At 42.7% G+C, this 20,160-nt stretch overlaps 1 protein-coding gene and 1 long non-coding RNA gene across 4 annotated transcripts in view; one reads left to right on the forward strand and one right to left on the reverse strand.

Annotated features, from left to right (window-relative positions):
• Positions 1–20,160, reverse strand: part of LOC120737248 (spectrin beta chain, non-erythrocytic 4-like) — a 96,067-nt gene that overhangs the window by 49,894 nt on the left and 26,013 nt on the right. Inside the window, 13 exon segments of the mRNA XM_040037837.1 lie at positions 534–624; positions 2,581–2,783; positions 7,605–7,830; positions 7,915–8,045; positions 8,984–9,142; positions 9,421–9,661; positions 17,231–17,368; positions 17,515–17,729; positions 17,852–18,220; positions 18,683–18,832; positions 19,141–19,277; positions 19,437–19,587; positions 19,816–20,118. Coding sequence (XP_039893771.1) covers positions 534–624; positions 2,581–2,783; positions 7,605–7,830; positions 7,915–8,045; positions 8,984–9,142; positions 9,421–9,661; positions 17,231–17,368; positions 17,515–17,729; positions 17,852–18,220; positions 18,683–18,832; positions 19,141–19,277; positions 19,437–19,587; positions 19,816–20,118 — 2,514 coding nt within the window.
• On the forward strand, positions 7,132–17,337 carry LOC120737261. Of its 3 annotated transcripts, XR_005696710.1 has the most exons (5): positions 7,132–7,157; positions 7,264–7,486; positions 7,581–8,058; positions 16,004–16,422; positions 17,228–17,337. It is a non-coding gene; the product is annotated as an uncharacterized LOC120737261 (long non-coding RNA). The 3 variants fall into 3 exon arrangements; XR_005696708.1 differs by having other exon boundaries at positions 7,141–7,486; XR_005696709.1 differs by having other exon boundaries at positions 7,141–7,486; positions 7,581–8,025.

Here is a 20,160-nt window from a genome sequence, read left to right on the forward strand (position 1 = left end):
TATGATTAACGCGGGCATGCTCAGACTCCATTTGTATCTCCGCTCACTGTTAGCATGTGTTTGCACAGCATAAAGCTGCACATAAAGGACATTTTGAGGAACATAACACCTCCCCCAAAAACAAAAATATTTCAATAATTCTTTTTAACCAGTTTTGCTAACCGAGGCTTCATTAGCTAGAGCATAAAATAAATTTTTGGCTATGAAATGGTGTGAAATAGCAGGAGAACACTTTGTTTTCTTTGATAAGCAGCACAAACCCCTCGTCTTTACTGTATGACGGCCATGTGCATAGTCAGCCCCCAAAGGCCCATTCTGAGCCAGCAAAATCTCTGCAGTAACTTGAAGAGATGTTTACTTTTGAATCTAAAGAACAGGGAAGAAACTGATAAACAAACACAGATTTTTGGGGTTTTCTTCTCTATTAACGTAGGGCCTTATCTTACAGTATTAAGCGCCTTGAGGCAACTGTTGTGATTATATAAATATATAAATAAAGCTGAATTAAATTGAACTGATTTTTAGCCTCTTACCTCATGACAGTCCTGGAGAAACCTCTGAAGTTCCCACTGGTCATTCAGTTTTTCCAGCCACTGCTGGGCCAGCCCTCTGTTCTTGTTTCCCCTGAAAAAGCAAAAGAAAAGGAGACTTCAGTCAAAATAACTCTGATTTCATTTCAGTTGTTTAGATGTGTGTGTACATTAGAAGCATTAGGTATTTACATCAGATTTAGGCTTAGTGTTACGCATTATAAGAGTGGTTAACTGAGTATGTGCCCAACAATCTCTACGGTTGCTGTAGATTATAGAATATTTCACAAGCGTGATCAGTATCAGAGAGACATGGTAATGTTGCTAAACGAGATCCATGTTTACTGCTGTTAACTGTAGATAAAGTAAAATATAATCACTTTATTTCTAACAAAAGCTAATGCAGTAAAATTAATTATTACGTGAGCTAAATAAAGTCCATAAATTGCACTGTGCTTTGTTCATTTGTCTGTCTCCAGCACAAAAACAACAACATATGCTTCTTCTCATTTCTATTGTGAGGATACACATAGAAATCTATAGCCACAAATAACCAGCCCCACCCCCCTCACACAACACGCTGCACAATCTCAGCTTTCACAGAGATTTCACGGACGGGTGTCAGTCCTGGACCAAACACACCACACTCTGCTTTCTGTCTTTTGTCTTGCTCTTGCTTTGATTTAAATCCTTTAGCTGCAATTATTCTTTGTATTATGTTAGCGCGGCAGTTTTTGCGCCACGGACCGGTTTATGTCCGACAAGATTTTCACGGACCGGCCTTTAAGGTGTCACGGATAAGTACAACAAAATAAAACCAGTACCGGTACCAAAAAAAACAAGATTTATTCATAACAAATGGGAAGAGACCCAGGGAAACCGAGTTAATGAGAAAAACAATTAAAAACAAACAAACAAACAAACAAACAAAAAAGATAAAAACCCTGAAAATAGCAGGTAACTTTTTCAAGTTACCAACTGCTTGAAGTGCTTTCCTGTTTATAATTTGAGATTACTGTTATATACACTATGTAAATATATAACCGGTATAGTTCAACAGAGTAAAGCTACACACAAAAATCCTCCAACTTTCATTCATTCTAAATGTGTTCATAGACAGTGTTAGCTGCCAATGAGAGAATTTAAATGTTTTTATGCCTTTTTGATTAACATTAAACCTCAATAATGAAACTGAATCACTGATCATCACCGTCCTCTGTTTCAGAGCTTCTAGTTACAAACTGTCATCAAAAATGTACGGGAACAGTCCCATAAAAGTCTGAACACCTTCCTGATTTCAGTTCGGCTCTTCTCTTGCTCACGATCATCGTCCTGTACCTTTCTGTACCATTTTTCAACCCGGCTGCTATTTTTAGGTCACTGCTCCTGGAAGTCCCGTACCAAACTCGTGTCACGCTTCGGGTGAGTTGCAAGATCAGGATTGTACTCGTATTTTTTTTCACATTAATGAGATGTTGCAACCAGAATTTGTTCCCCAGGGTCAGACTGACCATGCACAGTTCCGCTGAGCGTGTCAAAACGATCGTGTCCACACCACGCACAGAAAGTTTTCTTAAGGTCAGTAGTTCTTAAGGTCCTTCTCCACAGCTCCCTCCTCCAGCTTTTTTGGAGGGATACTGAGGCGTTCCCATGCCATCTGGGTCTGCCCCAGGGCCTCCTACAAGCTGGACATGCCCTAACCACCTCAACTGGATCCTTCTGATGTGGAGAGGCACCAGCTACCTCTAAGGCTCATCTCCACTGCTTGCATCTATCAACTCTTTCAGTCTCTACCTATAACTCATGGCCATAGATGATGGTTGAATGTAGATTGACCAGTAAATCAGCAGCTTCCTACCAGCTGCATCACACTGAATGAGTTGAAGGTTTTTACTCAAAGGGAAATTTGGTCAAATTTAAATCAGATCAGGGCTTTGATTTTTTTAATAGACACCTTTCTGTCATTATTTTTAATCACACTTCATACTTCAGGCTATTAGCACTTACATTTCTTTTCTCTATATTGTTTTGCATGTACAGCACGTGGTACCTGTTGGCAAGAGTGTCGATGCGCTCCTTAATGCGTTCAGAGTAGATGTTGTTCTGGCTGATCAGACTTTCTCCTGCCTCGATCACAGCTTTGATCCTGTGCAGGTTCAGCTCCATGGTGGTGGTGAAGTCCTTGTGTTTCTTTATAGCCGCTTCCACTGTTTCCACTGTGGTGGGCAGCTCCACGTGAGCGAGCGCAGACTCCTAGAAGATAAAGACAGGAGAAGTCACATGATTTCTTTTTTCTGGTTCAAGAACTAAAAGTTAAAGTGAAAGAGAAGAATAAATCTGATTGACACGAGTTAATATTGTTATTTTCAAATACTGATGGGTGGATTGCCGTTATTTGAATCCACATTCAAGTGTACATCCTTTTAGATAGTCAGCTGATCATACATTATCCATGTTTATCAGAAGGCTATTTTTGAGGATATCTGCGTTAGTGGTATGGTAACATATATATGACCAATCACAGCTCTGATTGGTCAACTGATTTTATAAAGGAAGATAAAACTAAGACTTCATCTCTTTGTAGAATTATGAAGCAATAACACAAAAATAGGCTGAGAGCAACACAGAAGTTGAGGTGTGTGCAAAACAAAACACGCAGTAGTTCAGCATTAAAAGAGCCACATGAATGTGTGTGCGCTTGAAGTACTTTAATCAGTGAGACTGCAATGAAAAAAAGAACATGTTGGATTTACTTAACACAGTGGTTGCACACAGATGTTTCGCTTTGGCAGCGACACAAACAACTGAGTTCAATCAACACAAGTTAGTCATATTTAATAAACTCTGTGCAATTTGTGTTGATAAAATGTGATTGAAACATGTTTAGATGAAGTAAGTTGAGCTCTTGGAATATTTTAATCCTTCACAATTTTCTCACTTTATTCCAACACTATTCAAGTTATTGAATAGTGTTGGAATAAATACTCGGTCACTTGAATATTACACGTTATCTTCATATTACATAATGTTCAACAAAGTCTAAAGTGGTTAACATAACATTTTAATAGATTTACAGCAACTTCCACTTCATCCATCCTATTACCTTATCAAGGTTGGGCGGGCCTATCATAGATGTGATAGGGTGAGAGGTGGGGTACACCCTGGACAGGTCGCCAGTCTATCATAGGGCTAATATGGGGCGATCGTGGCTCAAGAGTTTGGCGTTCGCCTTGTAATCGGAAGGCCCCAGCTCCGACAGTCTTGATTGTTGTGTCCTTGGGCAAGACACTGCCTACTGGTGGTGGTCAGAGGGCCCGGTGGCGCCAGTGTCCGGCAGCCTCGCCTCTGTCAGTGCGCCCCAGGGCGGCTGTGGCTACAATGTAGCTTGCCATCACCAGTGTGTGAATGTGTGTGTGAATGGGTGGATGTGTAAAGCACTTTGGGGTCCTTAGGGACTAGTAAAGCGCTACACAAATACAGGCCATTTAATACATAGAGATCAGAGAGTATCCACTGCAAACTAAAAACCCAGGACCTTCCTGCTGTGAGGCAATAATGCTAACCACTGCACCACAAAGCTGTCAATCTAGACTTAACAAAAGTACAAGGCTTGATGCTGAGTGTGTGCTGTCTGCCTTTTATCCAGGGATTTTCCTGTGCTTTGAAATCTCCTGTGATCTTGTGGATTTCATGAGTCGAGGCAACTAACCACTCTTACTAGATTGTATCATGTGATCTCGACAAGAACAAATCAAGTTGTTGAATTTCATACAGATCCCACATGATTTAATTACGTTCACCATAGAAACAGGAAATTATTTTGTTCAAATTATAACTTAGACTTTTGTAAATGTAACAACCAATTTCCTTTTTTTGGGGGGTGTGAACAACATGACTATAATAATAATGTGTAACCTATTTGGACCCAGGTAGCAAAGGCGTGAAGCAAAGATGGCAACTGTATAAAAGAAGAAGTTCACCTCTTTTCCCAAACATATTCTGCTCCACAGCATGTTAGGTTACAGCATAAGACACCATTTCAATTTATCCTAGTAACAAGTGACCATCTTTTGTAACACAGAAAACTCAGGGTCAACCTAGAAGTTACTTGGTTTACTTTGGTTTACGGCTCATTAGTTTCACCTGTTTGTTTCCACCTGCATCTTCTCATATGTATTTTTTTTGTATATACTTTATATATATATATCATGTCTGTTTTGTTTATTTGCATTGGCTAATTGACCTTTCTCTGCCTCATGTTCTTTATTTAAATATTTTGTTTGTTTTCTGTTATTTGAACATCTTTAGGTTTTGATATAATAGTCAGAAACTGAAGCCTTTAAAATTGACTCTGCAGGAAAATGGGTTTGTTTCTTTGCCATTGAGTCAAACAGAATAGAAGAAGAATAGGCTCATTCACTGATAATGAAATTCTTATTTTAACGACTAAACGAGCCCATATTTAAACTCTACAATTTAAAAATGAACATCCTCTGAAATGGGCTGTACCATAAGCAGGAAGGACTATTCCTAAAAGTAATTAGTTTGTTCTGTCAACAGTTTAAGAGCTGACTGAAAGACAACAATTGCATTTCGTCTGTATCTACAGTTGTCTTCACATTCAGAGAAAATAAATCAAACTGAGGAATTAAACAGGGAGATGAAGACAGAGATCAATGGCCTGGAACATCTTTGATACTTATTGGAAAAAAAATGCTGCTCTCTCTAAATCAACTCCTTCAGGCTAATAAGAAGAGCTGGTCCCTGGTAAAGATTTGTTAGCAAACTGAAAGAGAAGTCCCGGCCAACACACACACGGACGCACACACATCCGCGAGCAGACACACACGGTCAGTGTCAGTTTTGCCTGTGACATTTCAGATCGGAAAACTAAACCTTTTTACATGTAATACAGACACAAATGCTGACTGCAGAGCCAGAACTGACTGTTGGTCTTCACCATGTGGAAAAACTTCACCCGTAGAGCAGTTGAGGCTTTGAAAAAATATTTATAAAACAATATAAGTATGATGTTTTAATGCAGCGCTTTAATACACTAGAAAAACAAAAGCCCGGCCAGTATTTGGCCATCTGACAATTTCTAAATCTTCTTTTCTCATCACTTTAGAAACACTGATCAGGGTGGGAGGTGGTCATATCTTCTGTTTGAAGAAGGGCAGTCAATTAGAATCAAGCTGACTTAAAAGGGGAAAAAAAAGAAGGTGGTTTTAAAGGGGGCGGAGCTTGTTTCACACAGAGGTTGAACTGAGAGGCTTCAACAAGCACAATAAACCACGCAAAGCTACTCTAGCAGAATTTGAGTATAAAAATATGAAGCTGAAAATCAGTTGTCACTTTTATTTTGCTAATGCGCTGAAAAATAAAAGACTGATTTTTGCAAACAAACGCGTAGTTTCTATTTGAAGAAAATCTAGCAAAGTAGAACGTGTATAATTGGCGCAGTCCTATAAATACCACCGTAACATCATATGGTGGTAACACAAAAACAGACATGAGCATCAGAACACTGCCAACATCTCTTCCTCCTACACTTCATCAAGAAGCTAGAAAATACATATAGAAGTACTAGAAGCTGCTGCTCCAACACCCCATAACACAGACACACTGCAAGAAGACACCTGCTGACGCACACGTGCGCACACACGCACACACACACACCCTCCCTCTCCTCTTTCTTTTGCTGGCCGAGCTTTAGGCCAACGCCCAGGCTAGCTGATGCTCTGCTGCAGTCACCAGGCATCATTAAATCTGTTTACAGAGACTTCAAGTTGTTTTGATGCAATAAAAAGTATAATAACAGAGTTTATTCATTATCATTTAGGCTGACTTAAGGATGAAGTAGTAGTGGTAGACTATTTTCTCATCAGATGCTGACCTCAGTTCCAAGTTTAGCGTATAGTAACATATGTCCATTTCAGCCAACTCTTTCTTTTTCTATTCCTGCTCCTTACTTTGGTTCACTGTAATAAACGCAGAGTAAGTAGGATTTATTTCTGCTGCTCAAAATAAGGATAAACAAATGACGGCATTAGCTGGGCTGCATATTCTTTTTCTTTACTGATTTTGTGTGCACTATAGAGCTCACTCTGGTCTTGTCACGGTCCTGGATCGGTGACCCGGTGTTTTGAGTTTTGTACTTTGATTTTTGGTGTCATCATGGTTTATGACTGCTAGTGTTTTGGTTTCTGTTTTGTATTTCTAGCTCTCTAGTTCTTCTTTGTTCTGTGACTTCCAGTTCTTAGGTTTTGTTCCTGTGGCCTCATGTTTAGTGTGGGTTTAGTTCCGTCTTCATATTTATTTTCTTGCGCCACAGTCAGTCGTCTCTCATGTCGCAGTTTGTTTCTCCTGTCTCTGTGCTCCCTGTTCCCTCTATTCAGTGTCAAGTTCGTGCCTCTGTGCCTGTCGTGTGTTTCCTGTTTTATTTTGATAGTCCCTGTCCTGTGTGCAGTGTGTCTGGTTTTGCGTCCCCTTGTCTCGTTAGCTCGGATTACTCCCAGCTGTGCTCTCCTTCTGTGTCTCTTTCCCTCGTTATCCCTCGGTGTATTTAAGCCCTGCTCTTTGCTGTGTTATACCCTCACGGTGCTGTGGTTTTCCTCTGTGTTTATGGTAATGTTCAGGTTCTCTGTCTCCTGGTTTTCTAGTTTAGCTTTCTTGTATCACATATTAAAGTTTTATCCAGCAATAAAACTGCCACTTTTACTTTATCATTCAGTCTCAGAGTCCTGTGTTTGGGTCCTGCATTCTGCCTGCCACCTTCTGAAGGAAAGATATGATGTCAAGGTAAATAAAAGCACAGCGAATATGATTCGCCCCCTCTGTAGCAGCAGTCTTGAAAGGCTCACCTAAAAGCTGCAGTGTAGAAGCATCGTCTAGGCTTTCTGTGATTGGAGTACTTAAAGAAACTTCATCAAGAACATTAGTCTACTGTACATAAGGTAAATAGTGGAGATTTTCTATTACACAGGGTGTCAGATAGGGACCCAAATTTCAGGCCAATCCCACTAAAATTTCATTTTGCACCACTGAGAGATGAAGTGACGCTGCCACACAGACCTGGTTGTTGAGGAAGGATTCGGCCTGTTTGACGTCACGCAGGAATAGATGGAAAATGTGAGCCTGGACCAGAACTTCTCTCCTGCTTTCCCACATCTCCAGCAGCTTGTTCCAGCCGACATCGAGTTTCTGGAGCCACTGCTGCAGGGCGGCCTGTGGGAGAGGAGCCTCCTCGGACTCCAGGAGCTCATTCATGGCTTGCAGGCGCTCGTAGTCCTCTTCGTACCTGCGTGAACAGAGAGCTGCCCAGTTATTCTCTACACAGCCTGAAATAACATCACATAATATATTGTAGAAAACATTCACCTACCGTCCAATCTCTTCCTTGAGAGCAGCGTGCTCGTTGATGAGCTTCTCTGCCTCCTCCAGATTGTTGGGCAGCTGCTCTGAGGCAGCGGCGGTCTGCGTCTGGACCAACCAGGTGAGGAATGAGTCCAGGTCCTGACAAGACAGGGTAAGGAGCATGAATCACAATTCATTAATTATACATTAGTTCATACTCTGGAAGTTTGTGTAGACAGAAAAACTTTCTTTATGACCTCTACACGACATCCACATACTGTTTGTACTTTTTCACTCTTGCGATGTGGAATTAAGGACAGCGTGCTTTCAGATTACCAGCTGCTCTTTTGTTAATCCACTGCCATTAGGTAGCTGAAACAAATTAATTATTTTTATAGCACCCACTTCTCCCCTGCCACTTTCTCAGTCTTCACAGTACCGGAAAATGGAGTCAGTTATTCCTTAATAATGACAGGTTGGCTGATAATTTAGCTTGAGGTCCTTTGGCCCTATTTAACTTCTATTCTCTTTGAAACTTTTCAAGTTGGTTTCTTTATTGAGCCCTGCAACAACGCCCTCAGTTTTTATGTAGAAATTATTTATCTAAGAGTTTATAAACATGTTTGGGGTTTAATCGTTCATAAACATAATTTCAGATTTGATTAAAGAGTCAGCAACTGAAAGACAGGCTCTAGAATTTATATCTCTGTAGGATGTTGAAGATGGAGGTGCCAGGAGAAAAAGGGAGGACTGGTGTGACAGAAGAGGATGCTAGAGATAGGATGAGATGGAGGCAGATCATTTGCTGGGACGAACCCTAAAGGGGCAGCTGAAAGAATAAGAAATATATGTACATGAAGTCTTACCACTGCCTTGGTCTTTGACAGTCTACCTTCCTGCTTGCTCCTTGCTGCTGTTCCTGTTCCTTGGAATTGCTCCTGGTGTCTAGTTTTGTTCTTTAAGATTTCTTGTTTACATTTATAGCAAATTTGAATAAAGGTCAAGGTCATAGTGAGGAATAAACCTCAGTTTTTGCTCGCTGATGAATTTCAGTAGCAAGTGGTGTCCAGAGTTAAACACTTCTTCCTTATTTGTACCTGTATGAAGCTCTGCAGCCTGCTAGCCACCATCAGTGAGTCCTCACATCCCTGCAGGGTCCGTTTGAGCTCCTCCCACTCCACACTGATGCCATCAAACTGCACAAGAACCTCCATTGCCCGAACCGGGTGAGCAGTGGCCAGATGCTCTGCCTCTTCCTGCATCACCAAAGAGAAACGCTATTATATGGTGCTGCTAGCCTACTGATACCTCAGAGTACTTAAAATCATATATACTTTTATACCTATTGTTTGGTTTCTTAAACTCACTTAGCCACTAAAAAAAATGAGAAAATTAAATCCCTGAAATACAAAAAAATCATCTCTACTTGTCCGTTTAGACTCTCCAGTTAAGTGTAAAATATTACTTTTAGGGATAGATTTCAATTCTACAGCTGAAAAACGTCATATAAATGTTTTTTGTGTAAATGTCCTACCTGTAAGTGCAGTAGTTTGGGCTCCAGAACAGACAGGGCTCCCTCCATAGTAGAGAGGCGTCTCTGCAGGGCGAGGACCCCTCCCAAATCACTGCCCACATACTGGGTGGCGTCAATGGCTTTTCTCTTGTCCTGGATCTGGGACTTGATCTCGGCACACTCCAGCAGGTAGTTCTGCAGACGTAACATCGAGTCCAGTTGATCTTTCTTCTGCTCGACCAGCTCCACGATGCTGTTCCACCTGGAGAGGTGTGACAGACGGCGCACAATAAGACTGCAAGTGCACTTCAAGAGAGGCGAGTGTTGTTGTTGTGTGGGGGGGAAAAAAACGTGTGATTCACGCCTACCACTTGCTTTTTGTAAAAGATTTGTTTTAGTTGTGGATATTTACTAAGTGTGTAACAGTTTTAGAACTGTTACACACTTAGTAACACGGTTTGATAAGATGACATCCTTAAATCTGGATTACATTTTTACCTAATAAGTCAATATAATCCAAATAAGCAGCAGACATATCAACCACCAATAACATCGAGGTGAAGCGATTCAGATTCAGTCATCTTCGTGTTGATGATGTGACGCTGTTTTCTTTGTAAGTCTATTTTTAACATTTCCTTTGTGTTACTCCTGACTTTGAAAGAACTCGTTGTTATTTTGACCTGATATGACCTGCTCTGATTCACGTGAGACACTTGTTTGTGCTCCACTCTGCTGCGGCTTCGGCTCAGCCTCACACATCGTCATCCAATATGTTCACCTGAATCTACTCCAGACCAACAGATCTCAGTACACACCCATTCAGCCAAGATACACGCGCACACGCGCACACACACTCACGCACATATAAACATATAAACACAAATCCTTGTGACCGTACTGAGGTAATGTCAGACAGAGCGCTCAGCAGGAAAACATCTCAGTGACACTGACCTCAGGGCTGGAAACCTGTTTTAAAAATGTTCAGTGAAAATTTTCATTGAATAAATCTGTTATAGAATTGGAGTAGTTATGTAATTATTAGGGGTGCAACGATACTCATATCGATATTGAACCGTTCGATACAGTGCTTTCGGTTCGGTACGCATATGTATGAACAATACAAAATTTGTCATTTATTTTATCAACTTTCCTTCTAACGATGCTGTCTGTGTTGAGCGCTCAGTGAATCTGCGTTCGACTACTCCGCCTAGGCTGCACTGTCGAGCGCAGATCCACTGAGCGCTCAACACAGACAGGATCATCAGAAGGAAGAGCGCAGGGCAAGCTAGCGAGACAGAAGTTAAGCTCTCCTTGCAACATGGCAAATTGAACCTCCCCCACCCTCATTCAGATCTGGCATTTGGAATTATTTTGGTTTTCATGTGACACATGACCCTGAAGGTAAGGGCGTCATGGACTAAAGTAAAACAGTATGTTGGATGTGCCACGCAATGCTCAATTACATGGGTGGGAACTAGTGTGTTAGCGCAGTTAGCTCGTTAACGTGTTGGCTGTCTAGCCCAGGCAGGGGTAGCTCTTTAACGGAGATTTGCCGTGTTGTGGCGTTAACATCATTTCAACGAGATTAACGCTGACAGCACTAGTGGGAACACAACGAATATGACTGCACATTTACGCCGACATCATCCTAGTACAAAGACAAGTGGAAGCAGACAAAAACAACAAGCATGCATGCTACAAACTTTACCCGAGTCATTTAGACAGCCGTTGGCACATGATTCTCCTTATGGGGACCTGCTATGTTTAATATTGTGGCGAGCTCAGACAAGGAGGAGACGAAGGTATCGTTTGGTCTTGCTTCCCGTGAGCTAGCCAGGAAGCACAGCCGTTTATTGACATCTGCAGAAGAACACTGCCGCTAGCTAACTGCTCAGCACGGCAACCGCACAGCAACAACAACAACACACAGGGCGCCCTCTGACCCCGGAAGGACACACCTTCACAGCGAGAAAGCGTCACCTGTCACTATGGCAACATAAACAAAACATAACTGTACAAACAGAACCCCGAACAGCCCTGACCCGCTACATAGCCCCCACCTAAGGGGTCAGTCGTCCCCGACGACCCCATTACCCCACACAAAGTCCTGCAAATGTCCAGGTGCCTTCTTTTGGCGCACCGGCCGGTCACGACTGGCGGGGGAAAAGTCACTCGGGTCAGAACATGGGATGCCACCATCATCCCACTTCTGACACCAATGTGGCGAGCTCAGACAACGAGGAGACGGAGGTGTCGTTTGGTCTTGCTTCCCGTTAGCTAGCCAGGGAGCACAGCCGTTTATTGACATCTGCAGAAGAACACTGCCGCTAGCTAACTGCTCAGCGTGGCAACCGCACAGCAACAATAACAACACCACACAGGGCGCCCTCTGACCCCGGAAGGACACACCTTCGCAGCGAGAAGGCGTCACCCGTCACTATGGCAACATAAACAAAACATAACTGTACAAACAGAACCCCGAACAGCCCTGACCCGCTACAATATGCTGCTGAGAATATAGCCCAGAAGAAGCGTATAGTATAGCTTTTATTTTGGAAAGAGCCATTTCTCTGTAATAAACTCTCTTTTCCAAAGATGAGTGATTCCTCAATCAGATACAGGTGTTACCGCGCCAGGATCCGCGGCCCCGAACCGTAGTAAGGAAACCTCTGGCAGTTACTTGAAGGTTCCGTAACTGACTCATAGCCGGCAACAGCTTACTATACAGGTAAACTCCGCTAGCAAAAAGATCGAAGGAGGCATAGGAAACTGCTTCACCGAACTTTATTTCTTATCTAAGGCACGAACACCGCGTACAGTGGGCTGAAACAGTTTACTCACAGCGAGCATCGCCGACACAACTCTGGCTGTTGAGGGAGTTATTATATTCCTTTTATTTATTTTCTTTTCGTCTCTTCTGTAGCTAACCGTTACTTTTTCCCCTTCTCCGCTCTCTCTCTTCACACACACACCAGGCAGTCCCGCTACACACATCCCGAATACATTTCCCATCAGGCTTCATCCTTAAAGGGCCATGCCTGTAACTCAGGGCTTGCAAAATCGCTAGCCCGACGTCCCGGGGCTAGCGATTTTTCCAGTCCGGCTACCAAAATCTATCTCTGCCCTGCCCGTCGGACTATCATAGGAAGGAAAAATATATGTCAATGCTTTTGCATTCTTTCGGAAATGTAGCTGGGTAATTATGTCATTGGCATCGGTGAGCCACTATCAATATGTGACATATTGAAATCGCGTTTGAATTTGCGCTTGTTCTTTGCTTTCACTTTGCAAATGTCCAGGTGCCTTCTTTTGGCGCACTGGCCGGTCACGACTGGCGGGGGAAAAGTCACTCGGGTCAGAACATGGGGTGCCACCATCATCCCACTTCTGACACCAATGTGGCGAGCTCAGACAACGAGGAGACGGAGGTGTCGTTTGGTCTTGCTTCCCGTTAGCTAGCCAGGGAGCACAGCCGTTTATTGACATCTGCAGAAGAACACTGCCGCTAGCTAACTGCTTAGCGCGGCAACCACACAGCAACAACAACAACACAGGGCGCCCTCTGACCCCGGAAGGACACACCGTCGCAGCGAGAAGGCGTCACCCGTCACTATGGCAACATAAACAAAACATAACTGTATAAACAGAACCCCGAACAGCCCTGACCCGCTACAATATGCTGCTGAGAATATAGCCCAGAAGAAGCGCATAGTATAGCTTTTATTTTGGAAAGAGCCATTTCTCAATATGTGACATATTGAAATCGCGTTTGAATTTGCGCTTGTTTCTTGCTTTCACTTTGCAATCGCGCGAACTGTGTATAGAGAGCGACAGCACTGATTGGTGAGTGATGATAATTTGCGCACCAATTCCTCTGACATAGTCTTATCAATCGTTAGCTTACTATGCAAACATGACAAGTGAAATCTCCCGCAGCAAGCTTAAACATATGAGAGGTTGATCGCGCAGAGAATCGCTGACCGTGTGTGTGTAAAAGTAGCAGGATATATATTTCAGTTCTGCTGAGCCAAATAAGACAGGTCAGTGTGAAGAAGTGACAGCCAAAGAAAAGCTTACCACAAAACGGAAAAGTTATGACAAATCAGACTATAAGGCAAAAAGAAAGTGCAGCTTTATGGTTTCATGGACAAAATAATTTCTGTGGCTGCAATACGACAAGCTATATAACCAGGGCTGCACATAAGTGGTCCGCAGGTGCGCATTCGCTGTCAAAAAAAAAAAAAAAAAAAAACGCGCACAAGATATGAAGTTGCAACGCGTGTTTGCATACATAAGATTTTCTGGAGGAGGACAGACATTTGTTTAGAACTCTTAAAGATGTCGAAGAAGCTCCTTTAAGCAATTACTTTGGTGTTCCTCCACCTCCAAACAAATGTCAGAAGGACAAATGTCACAAAAGAAGCGCGTATTCTCGGAAAAGTGGTTGCAGGAGGTGAGCTGGCTTCAAACAAATGATGAACGCACAGAGATGTGGTGCGGAATGTGCCGTGAAAATCCCACTCTAGCGGACAAAAACAGTGCTTTTTATATGGACGCAAACGCGCGTTGCAACTTCTTATCTGGTGCGCGTCTTTTATTTTGACAGCGAATGCGCACATGCGGACCACTTATGTGCACCCGTGTAAATAACATAATGTTCTGCCGGGTGTGTTGTTGGTTTTCTCTCGATTTCTGAGTCGACAAGCGCCTTTGTTACTGGGACCAGTCATTTTAAGAAAGGCCCCCATTAGAACCCATGAGAAATGCAAGAAATGCATTATTGCTCAGTCTGCAATATCTTTCCCAGAACAAACACCAATTGCAAATAACATACTAAAAATAAACCTGAAAAAGCTGTTTAGAACAGCGTACTATGTTACAAAGAGTGGACTACCACTGGCAAAATTTAGCAGTCTTTGCAAACTTCAAAAAGCAAATGGCCTAGATCTTGGTTCCACTTGTCTCTTACCTGTGACTTCAGTGGAAATTTCAAATTCAGGATCTGACACAGACTGATTCACGTCCTACACAGTTCTTACAAGTTCATAGAAATTTCTGTTCAATTAGAACCAAGTATTTGAGTTGATGATTGTAATTTTTATACAATGTTGTAATTTGTTTTTCAACAATTTTTTGATTAATGTTTTGTTTCCTTTACAATATTATACTTTAATGTATAATATTGTAAAGGAAACAAAACAGGAAACAAAACATCAATCAAAAAATTGCTCTCTTTTTTATTCGGGCTACTTATATTTATTTTGGGCTACCAAAAACTGAAGAGTCCCTGCCCGAAGGGCTACCAGGGATTTTGAAATTTTGAGAGCCCTGAGATAGATTTATTTTTTTAATTACTTTTGTTTCAGCAACATTAAATTTAAAAACTGTATTTTTGAGTTAAAATATATATTTATAATTTTAATAAATGACAAATTAAAAAGGCATGTACATTTTTTTTGTATCAAAAAAATATCGAACCGTGACACCAAAGTATCGAACCGAACCGAACCGTGAATTTTGTGTATCGTTGCACCCCTAGTAATTATGTTGTAGTTATAATAACCTGACTGAAAATTAGGTCACTAATACTGCTTTGATTCTGCCATGGTCTTATTTTTTCCTCCTTCTTTCAGCTGCTCCTTTTATTGTTCATCCCAGTGGATCATCTGCTATGCTATCCCTAGCAATCTCCTCTCAAACCAAATCCCTTCATGTCCTCCTTCACTGCATCCACGAATCTCCTCTGAGATCCTCCTATTCCTCCTGTCTGGCAACTCCACCTCCAACATCCTCTCTCCCTCTGATGTACTCATTTCTAATCCCGTCCATCCTGGTCAATCTCAGCGAAAATCCTGATATCTTTAATTCTGCCACGTCTAGCTTAGCCTCCTGTCTTTTAGTCAGTGCTACCATCCCCAAACCTTACACCGTAGCAGGTCTGTAAACCTTCCCTTTCCCTCTACCCTTCTGTCACAAATCACCTCTGACACACGTCTCCACCCACTCCACCCTGCCTGCACGCCGTTCGTCACCTGCATTGGCTGTTGTGTTGGATAGTTGACCTCAGGTGTTTAAACCTTACTACCGCTACTAAAACTAAATTAAAACAGGTATTGTGATGTGTTTTTTTTTAAATACCATATAATCATTTGTAGTAGTAGTGGTAGTATTTATAAAATGTTATTAGCAAGTGTTAAATGTATGTTATGTTAAATATCAGTACTCTTGCTGACTCTTGTTTGGCTTTTTAACAATTTATAGATATATACCAAACTGTAGATATTACATCAGGAATCGTTTTGAAAGACGGAGAGTAAAACTGAGTGAGCTGTAAGCACGATAAACGTCAGGAGATTAGACAACCGTGTGCTTTAGAGAGAGAAATACACCTTGAATTTTCCCTCCTACTGTTATAGACTGATGTTCTTTGTGCCACTTAAGCTGGGTAGAGTCGCACTGTGTTTAATATCATCAAATTAAGTTAATATATTATGCATTTAGGCTTTTACTACTGGAACACAATTCTATTAACCAATACAAGAGAAGGCGGTGAATAAATATGACTGCTTGTATGTTTGTTTTTGAATTTGGGACTCTTGGCCAGCCCCGTCTTAAATGAGGAAGCCAACACAGATGGTCACCCCAAGACCGACTCTCCACGTGCCAAGGTCACCGGACTCACGAACACCCGGCTGTCATGGACTCTGCTGCCAGACATAACTGGTCAATGAAGCGGGCTGAGACATTTAAGCAAAAAAACAAAAAACGCAATCCTATCTCAGGATCTACGTGGACAGAGATCGGAGGGAGGATGGTTCCAAGGTGCTACGATGTAAGAGCTGCATGTCGCATAATTACGATGAGAAGGCAGGTTCAACTCCCAAAGACGGCAATTTAAAAAAAGCCGTTAACAAACCCCACAACAATTCACACTCTTGGTGATTCTCTTCTTTCCCTGTGTGTCAGCTGACTTCCCTCCACCTTCCTCTCCACCCACCTACTACGCCCCTCCTCCTGCCTCTGGTAAAATCAGTAAAATCAATTCATTTTTCAACAGAGAGCAATCAGTTCGCAAGCTGCTCTCCACAAACATGTTTACGCTGTTAGAGCTCATTTTCTGAAGTTTGAACCTTTACTAATAAATATTGTTTGTCACATATGGCAGTGCTACAGTACTACCATGTATGTTATGTACTACAGCACTGTACTTTGGCAACTGAGGCTGATTTAAATAATGTAACTTTGACCTTATTCCACTCAATCACATTTTATCTTATTTTTATACGTTGTACTCTCAGTGTCTTAGCAATGAAATTGTACACAGAGAAGTCACAGCACTCCAATCCAACCAATCAACAGCCGACACAGGAACTATATTAACTATATTACTAATATAAAGTTCATCTGTGAGTTGGTAGGCACATCTATTTGTTACCGTGGTAAATGATGCAGCTGAGCGTCTATAATGTGAATTCGCATGGCATTTGTTCACTGCTCTGGTGTTATGAGCAGATATGCTGATGTGCTGCCACTAAGTTGTTAATGAAGCTGTGATGTGATACTGACCGTGCATTTTTAAATAGAACTTTCCAGCACTTTAAACAAAGTACTTTCTTATGTATGAAAAACTGCAAACAGGCCTTGACTCACATTAGCAGTATTAGCATGATGATCAGCAGTGGTTGTGTTCCCAGTTTAGGATTTGAGTATTCAGTTACTAACAGATGGATCCAGCCAGTATTACTCATGGTAGCTGTAGTAAAGGTTATAGTACTGAAAACATAATTTGTAATTACTGTTATCACTTCGATTGTTGCTTTTGTTTCAGTACCTAGAGTTGAGGTGGTCCTGACAACCTCTGACCTCTGTAGAAGATGGATGACCTCCATCCAGGAGCTGCTGAACTATCTGATTAACATCCAGGATCCTTCCCATCAGGCTGTTCATCTCCTGGTCCAGGCTCTCAAATCTGCAACATGAGGGTTGTAGTTTTGAACTGCAAAGGTTGGACTCAGCCAATTCTCGGTAACAGTTTAGACAACAAGACAGACACTGACCACCCGGCTAAGCTTTGGTAGCCTTTAGCCATTCTGTCCTCCTTCCCCTCCTCCTCACCTGTGTGCCACGACCTCCACATCCTCCAGTTTTTCTGGGATCTCCATCCTTTCCAGCCACTGCTCCTTCTCGTCAATCCACAGCTCGCAGGCGTTGACCTCGCTGAACATGCGGTACACAGCGAGGGCGTCGTGAAGCCACTGCTGTCTGAGCACTGCGATTTCAGCAACCTCTGTGTACAGCTGCTCCACCTCTCCCATACGAACCTGCACCTCCTGCAGAGAGGAGGATGGAAGAGGAGACAGGACGAGATGGTCGGACAAAAAGTTTATTAAATAATAAAGACATGGGAAGTGAAACATCCTTTTTTTTGTTTGATTGTTGCGCCCGTACCCACCTCCTGTTCACGGTACCGCAGGGGCAGCGCCACCATGTGTTTGCGCAGTGCCACTACATGCAAACGATGTTTGTCAATGGCTTCACTGACCCCTCTGTGTTTCTTTAGCAGCGATTGAGTGGAGTACTCATCGTGTCCAAAGTCTTCACTGGACACCAGGCGGTAAGCGTCCTGCAGCCAGGCCACGACGTCGTCCGTCTCTGTGGAGAACTGGAAGAAGTTGAGCGCCTCCTGCAGGTGGCTGAGATGCTGCGCAGCCTGGTCCTCCAGCCTCTTCCACTCGCCTTTAACCTCCATGATGCGCTCCTGGATCCCCGCTGTGCCAAAGCTCTTCTCACTCAGAATCTGCTTCCCTCGCTTCATGGTGTTCTGGATAGGAGGAAAGATATATTTGACTCATTTGAAAAATGGCCACTTCTGGCTTGAGAAAACGCTTGATTTGCATGTGGCTGAAAAACAAATAAACCCTAAAGACCAAGAGACCTGGAGACCCTAGATCTAACATATTCATATTGTTCTCTTTCTTTTTTTCATTAAAAAGACCACCTGGTGCTTCAAAGTAAAGTTAACAAAACAAGGAGAACATGAAATTAATATCAACCAATAGCATATAAAAGCTATTGGCTGATATAGCTTTTAATGTGGGCCAGCAGATACATCCTCAAAACGTGAACTCCAAATGTTCTGTTAGGAGAAGTTGGATGGGTTTTTTTTTAGATAAACTAAAAGAAATGTATAAATGTAAATGCATAAATTTACTGAAGTCTGTGAAGTTTGGAGAAAAACTCTTACAGCAGTACATTTACCAGGTGCAGAATTGAAAACACGCACCTGCAGCAGTGAGCGGTGAGCCAGCAGTTCCCCAGCCAGAGTCTTGTGCTGTTGCAGTAACCTCAGCACACTGCTCAGGTCCTTCCCGTAGCCCTGAGCTCCCAGGATGGAGCTTTTCTCTCTGATCCAGGCCTCCGACTCTTCCAGCTCCTAATAGGACAAAAGACAAGTTTTAAAGCAGGACAATATTTGTAATGGAAAACTGAACAGGTTTAATGATTGGGTGGGGCGATTGGTGGTGCCTGGCCTGAATCCAGGGTGGGGTCTTTCTGTGTGGAGTTTGCGTACTGTCGCCATGTCTGTGTGGAGACTCCTGGTTGCTCCCATAGACATGCATGGGGCATAAAAAAATGTTCAAAGCTTTCTGAAGCATCCAAGCTCCTCAGATACTGGCTCCTAGGAATAATCCCGGCAAGTTAATCCCGCCATTTTCCCCACAGCCTGCTGACCCATCTCACCTGAAAGAAGGCCCACAGTTTCCTTGACTCCTCGAGCTCAGCACGTCTTTTAGTTGCCAGGTGTTTCAGCTCCTCCAGACAGGAAGAGACATGGTTGACACGGTTACAGATCACCTGTGGGTCACATGGTTGGTAACCTGTAAAAATGAGACACAGCATTAAATTTATTAGAACCATGAGCCAGACACAGGATATCAACCTACTCACACCAAGCCTTAAATACCAATTTTCCAATCATTGCTAAAGACAAATAAAACACTTTCACTGCAACACAATGTGTGTGTGCATGGGTGTACCCTCTATTGTGGTGAACTTGAGTGCAGCAGTGTTGAGCGTCTCGACTCTCTCAGCCTGCACAGTAATATCGGCCTCCTGCAGGCCGTGCTTCTGCAGCAGGTCGTCCACCTCCAGTAGATGTTTCCCAAAGTCCCTCGAGAGCAGCTGGACCTGAAAGGAATGAAGCAACGGGAGGGAAGAAAGGCGAGAGAAATTAATGGAAGAAGAAACGATGAAACCAGGGGTTTCAATAATAAATTTTGATATCTGTGTTTATATACACACATGAAAAAACTAAAGTGTATGTAGGACTCTAGTTACAGAGTTTCTTTTGACCCCAGTACTCGTATTTTAGGTGTAGTGTCCTTTTCATTTTACGTCTCTCACGCTCTCTAGTACCTGCATGTCCTCCATCCAGTCAATCATGTACACCATGTCCTGGAAGGTCTTCTGCAAGGCCAGATTCTTCTCCAGCCGGGTCCTTCTCCCAGCCACCAGCTCCTTCAGCAGACTCCACTGGCCCAGGATATTCTCTTTACGTGCCAAGATACGCCGGATATCGTAGTATCCTTCCACCTCCATCTCCGCGGCGAGTTCCACAACCACGCCAATTCTTTCCTCGTATGAGGCTATGTCTGCCTCGATGGCTTCGTGCTTCTTCATCGCTGCCTCGACTGCTGGTAGGTCGTAGCCAAAATTGTCCTGAAGTCGAAGGGGAAAACAAAGAAAGTCGTGATCTTAGAT

This window comes from Simochromis diagramma, unplaced genomic scaffold, assembly GCF_900408965.1.
Source record: "Simochromis diagramma unplaced genomic scaffold, fSimDia1.1 OVJJ01000463.1, whole genome shotgun sequence".
Classification (NCBI taxonomy): domain Eukaryota; kingdom Metazoa; phylum Chordata; class Actinopteri; order Cichliformes; family Cichlidae; genus Simochromis; species Simochromis diagramma.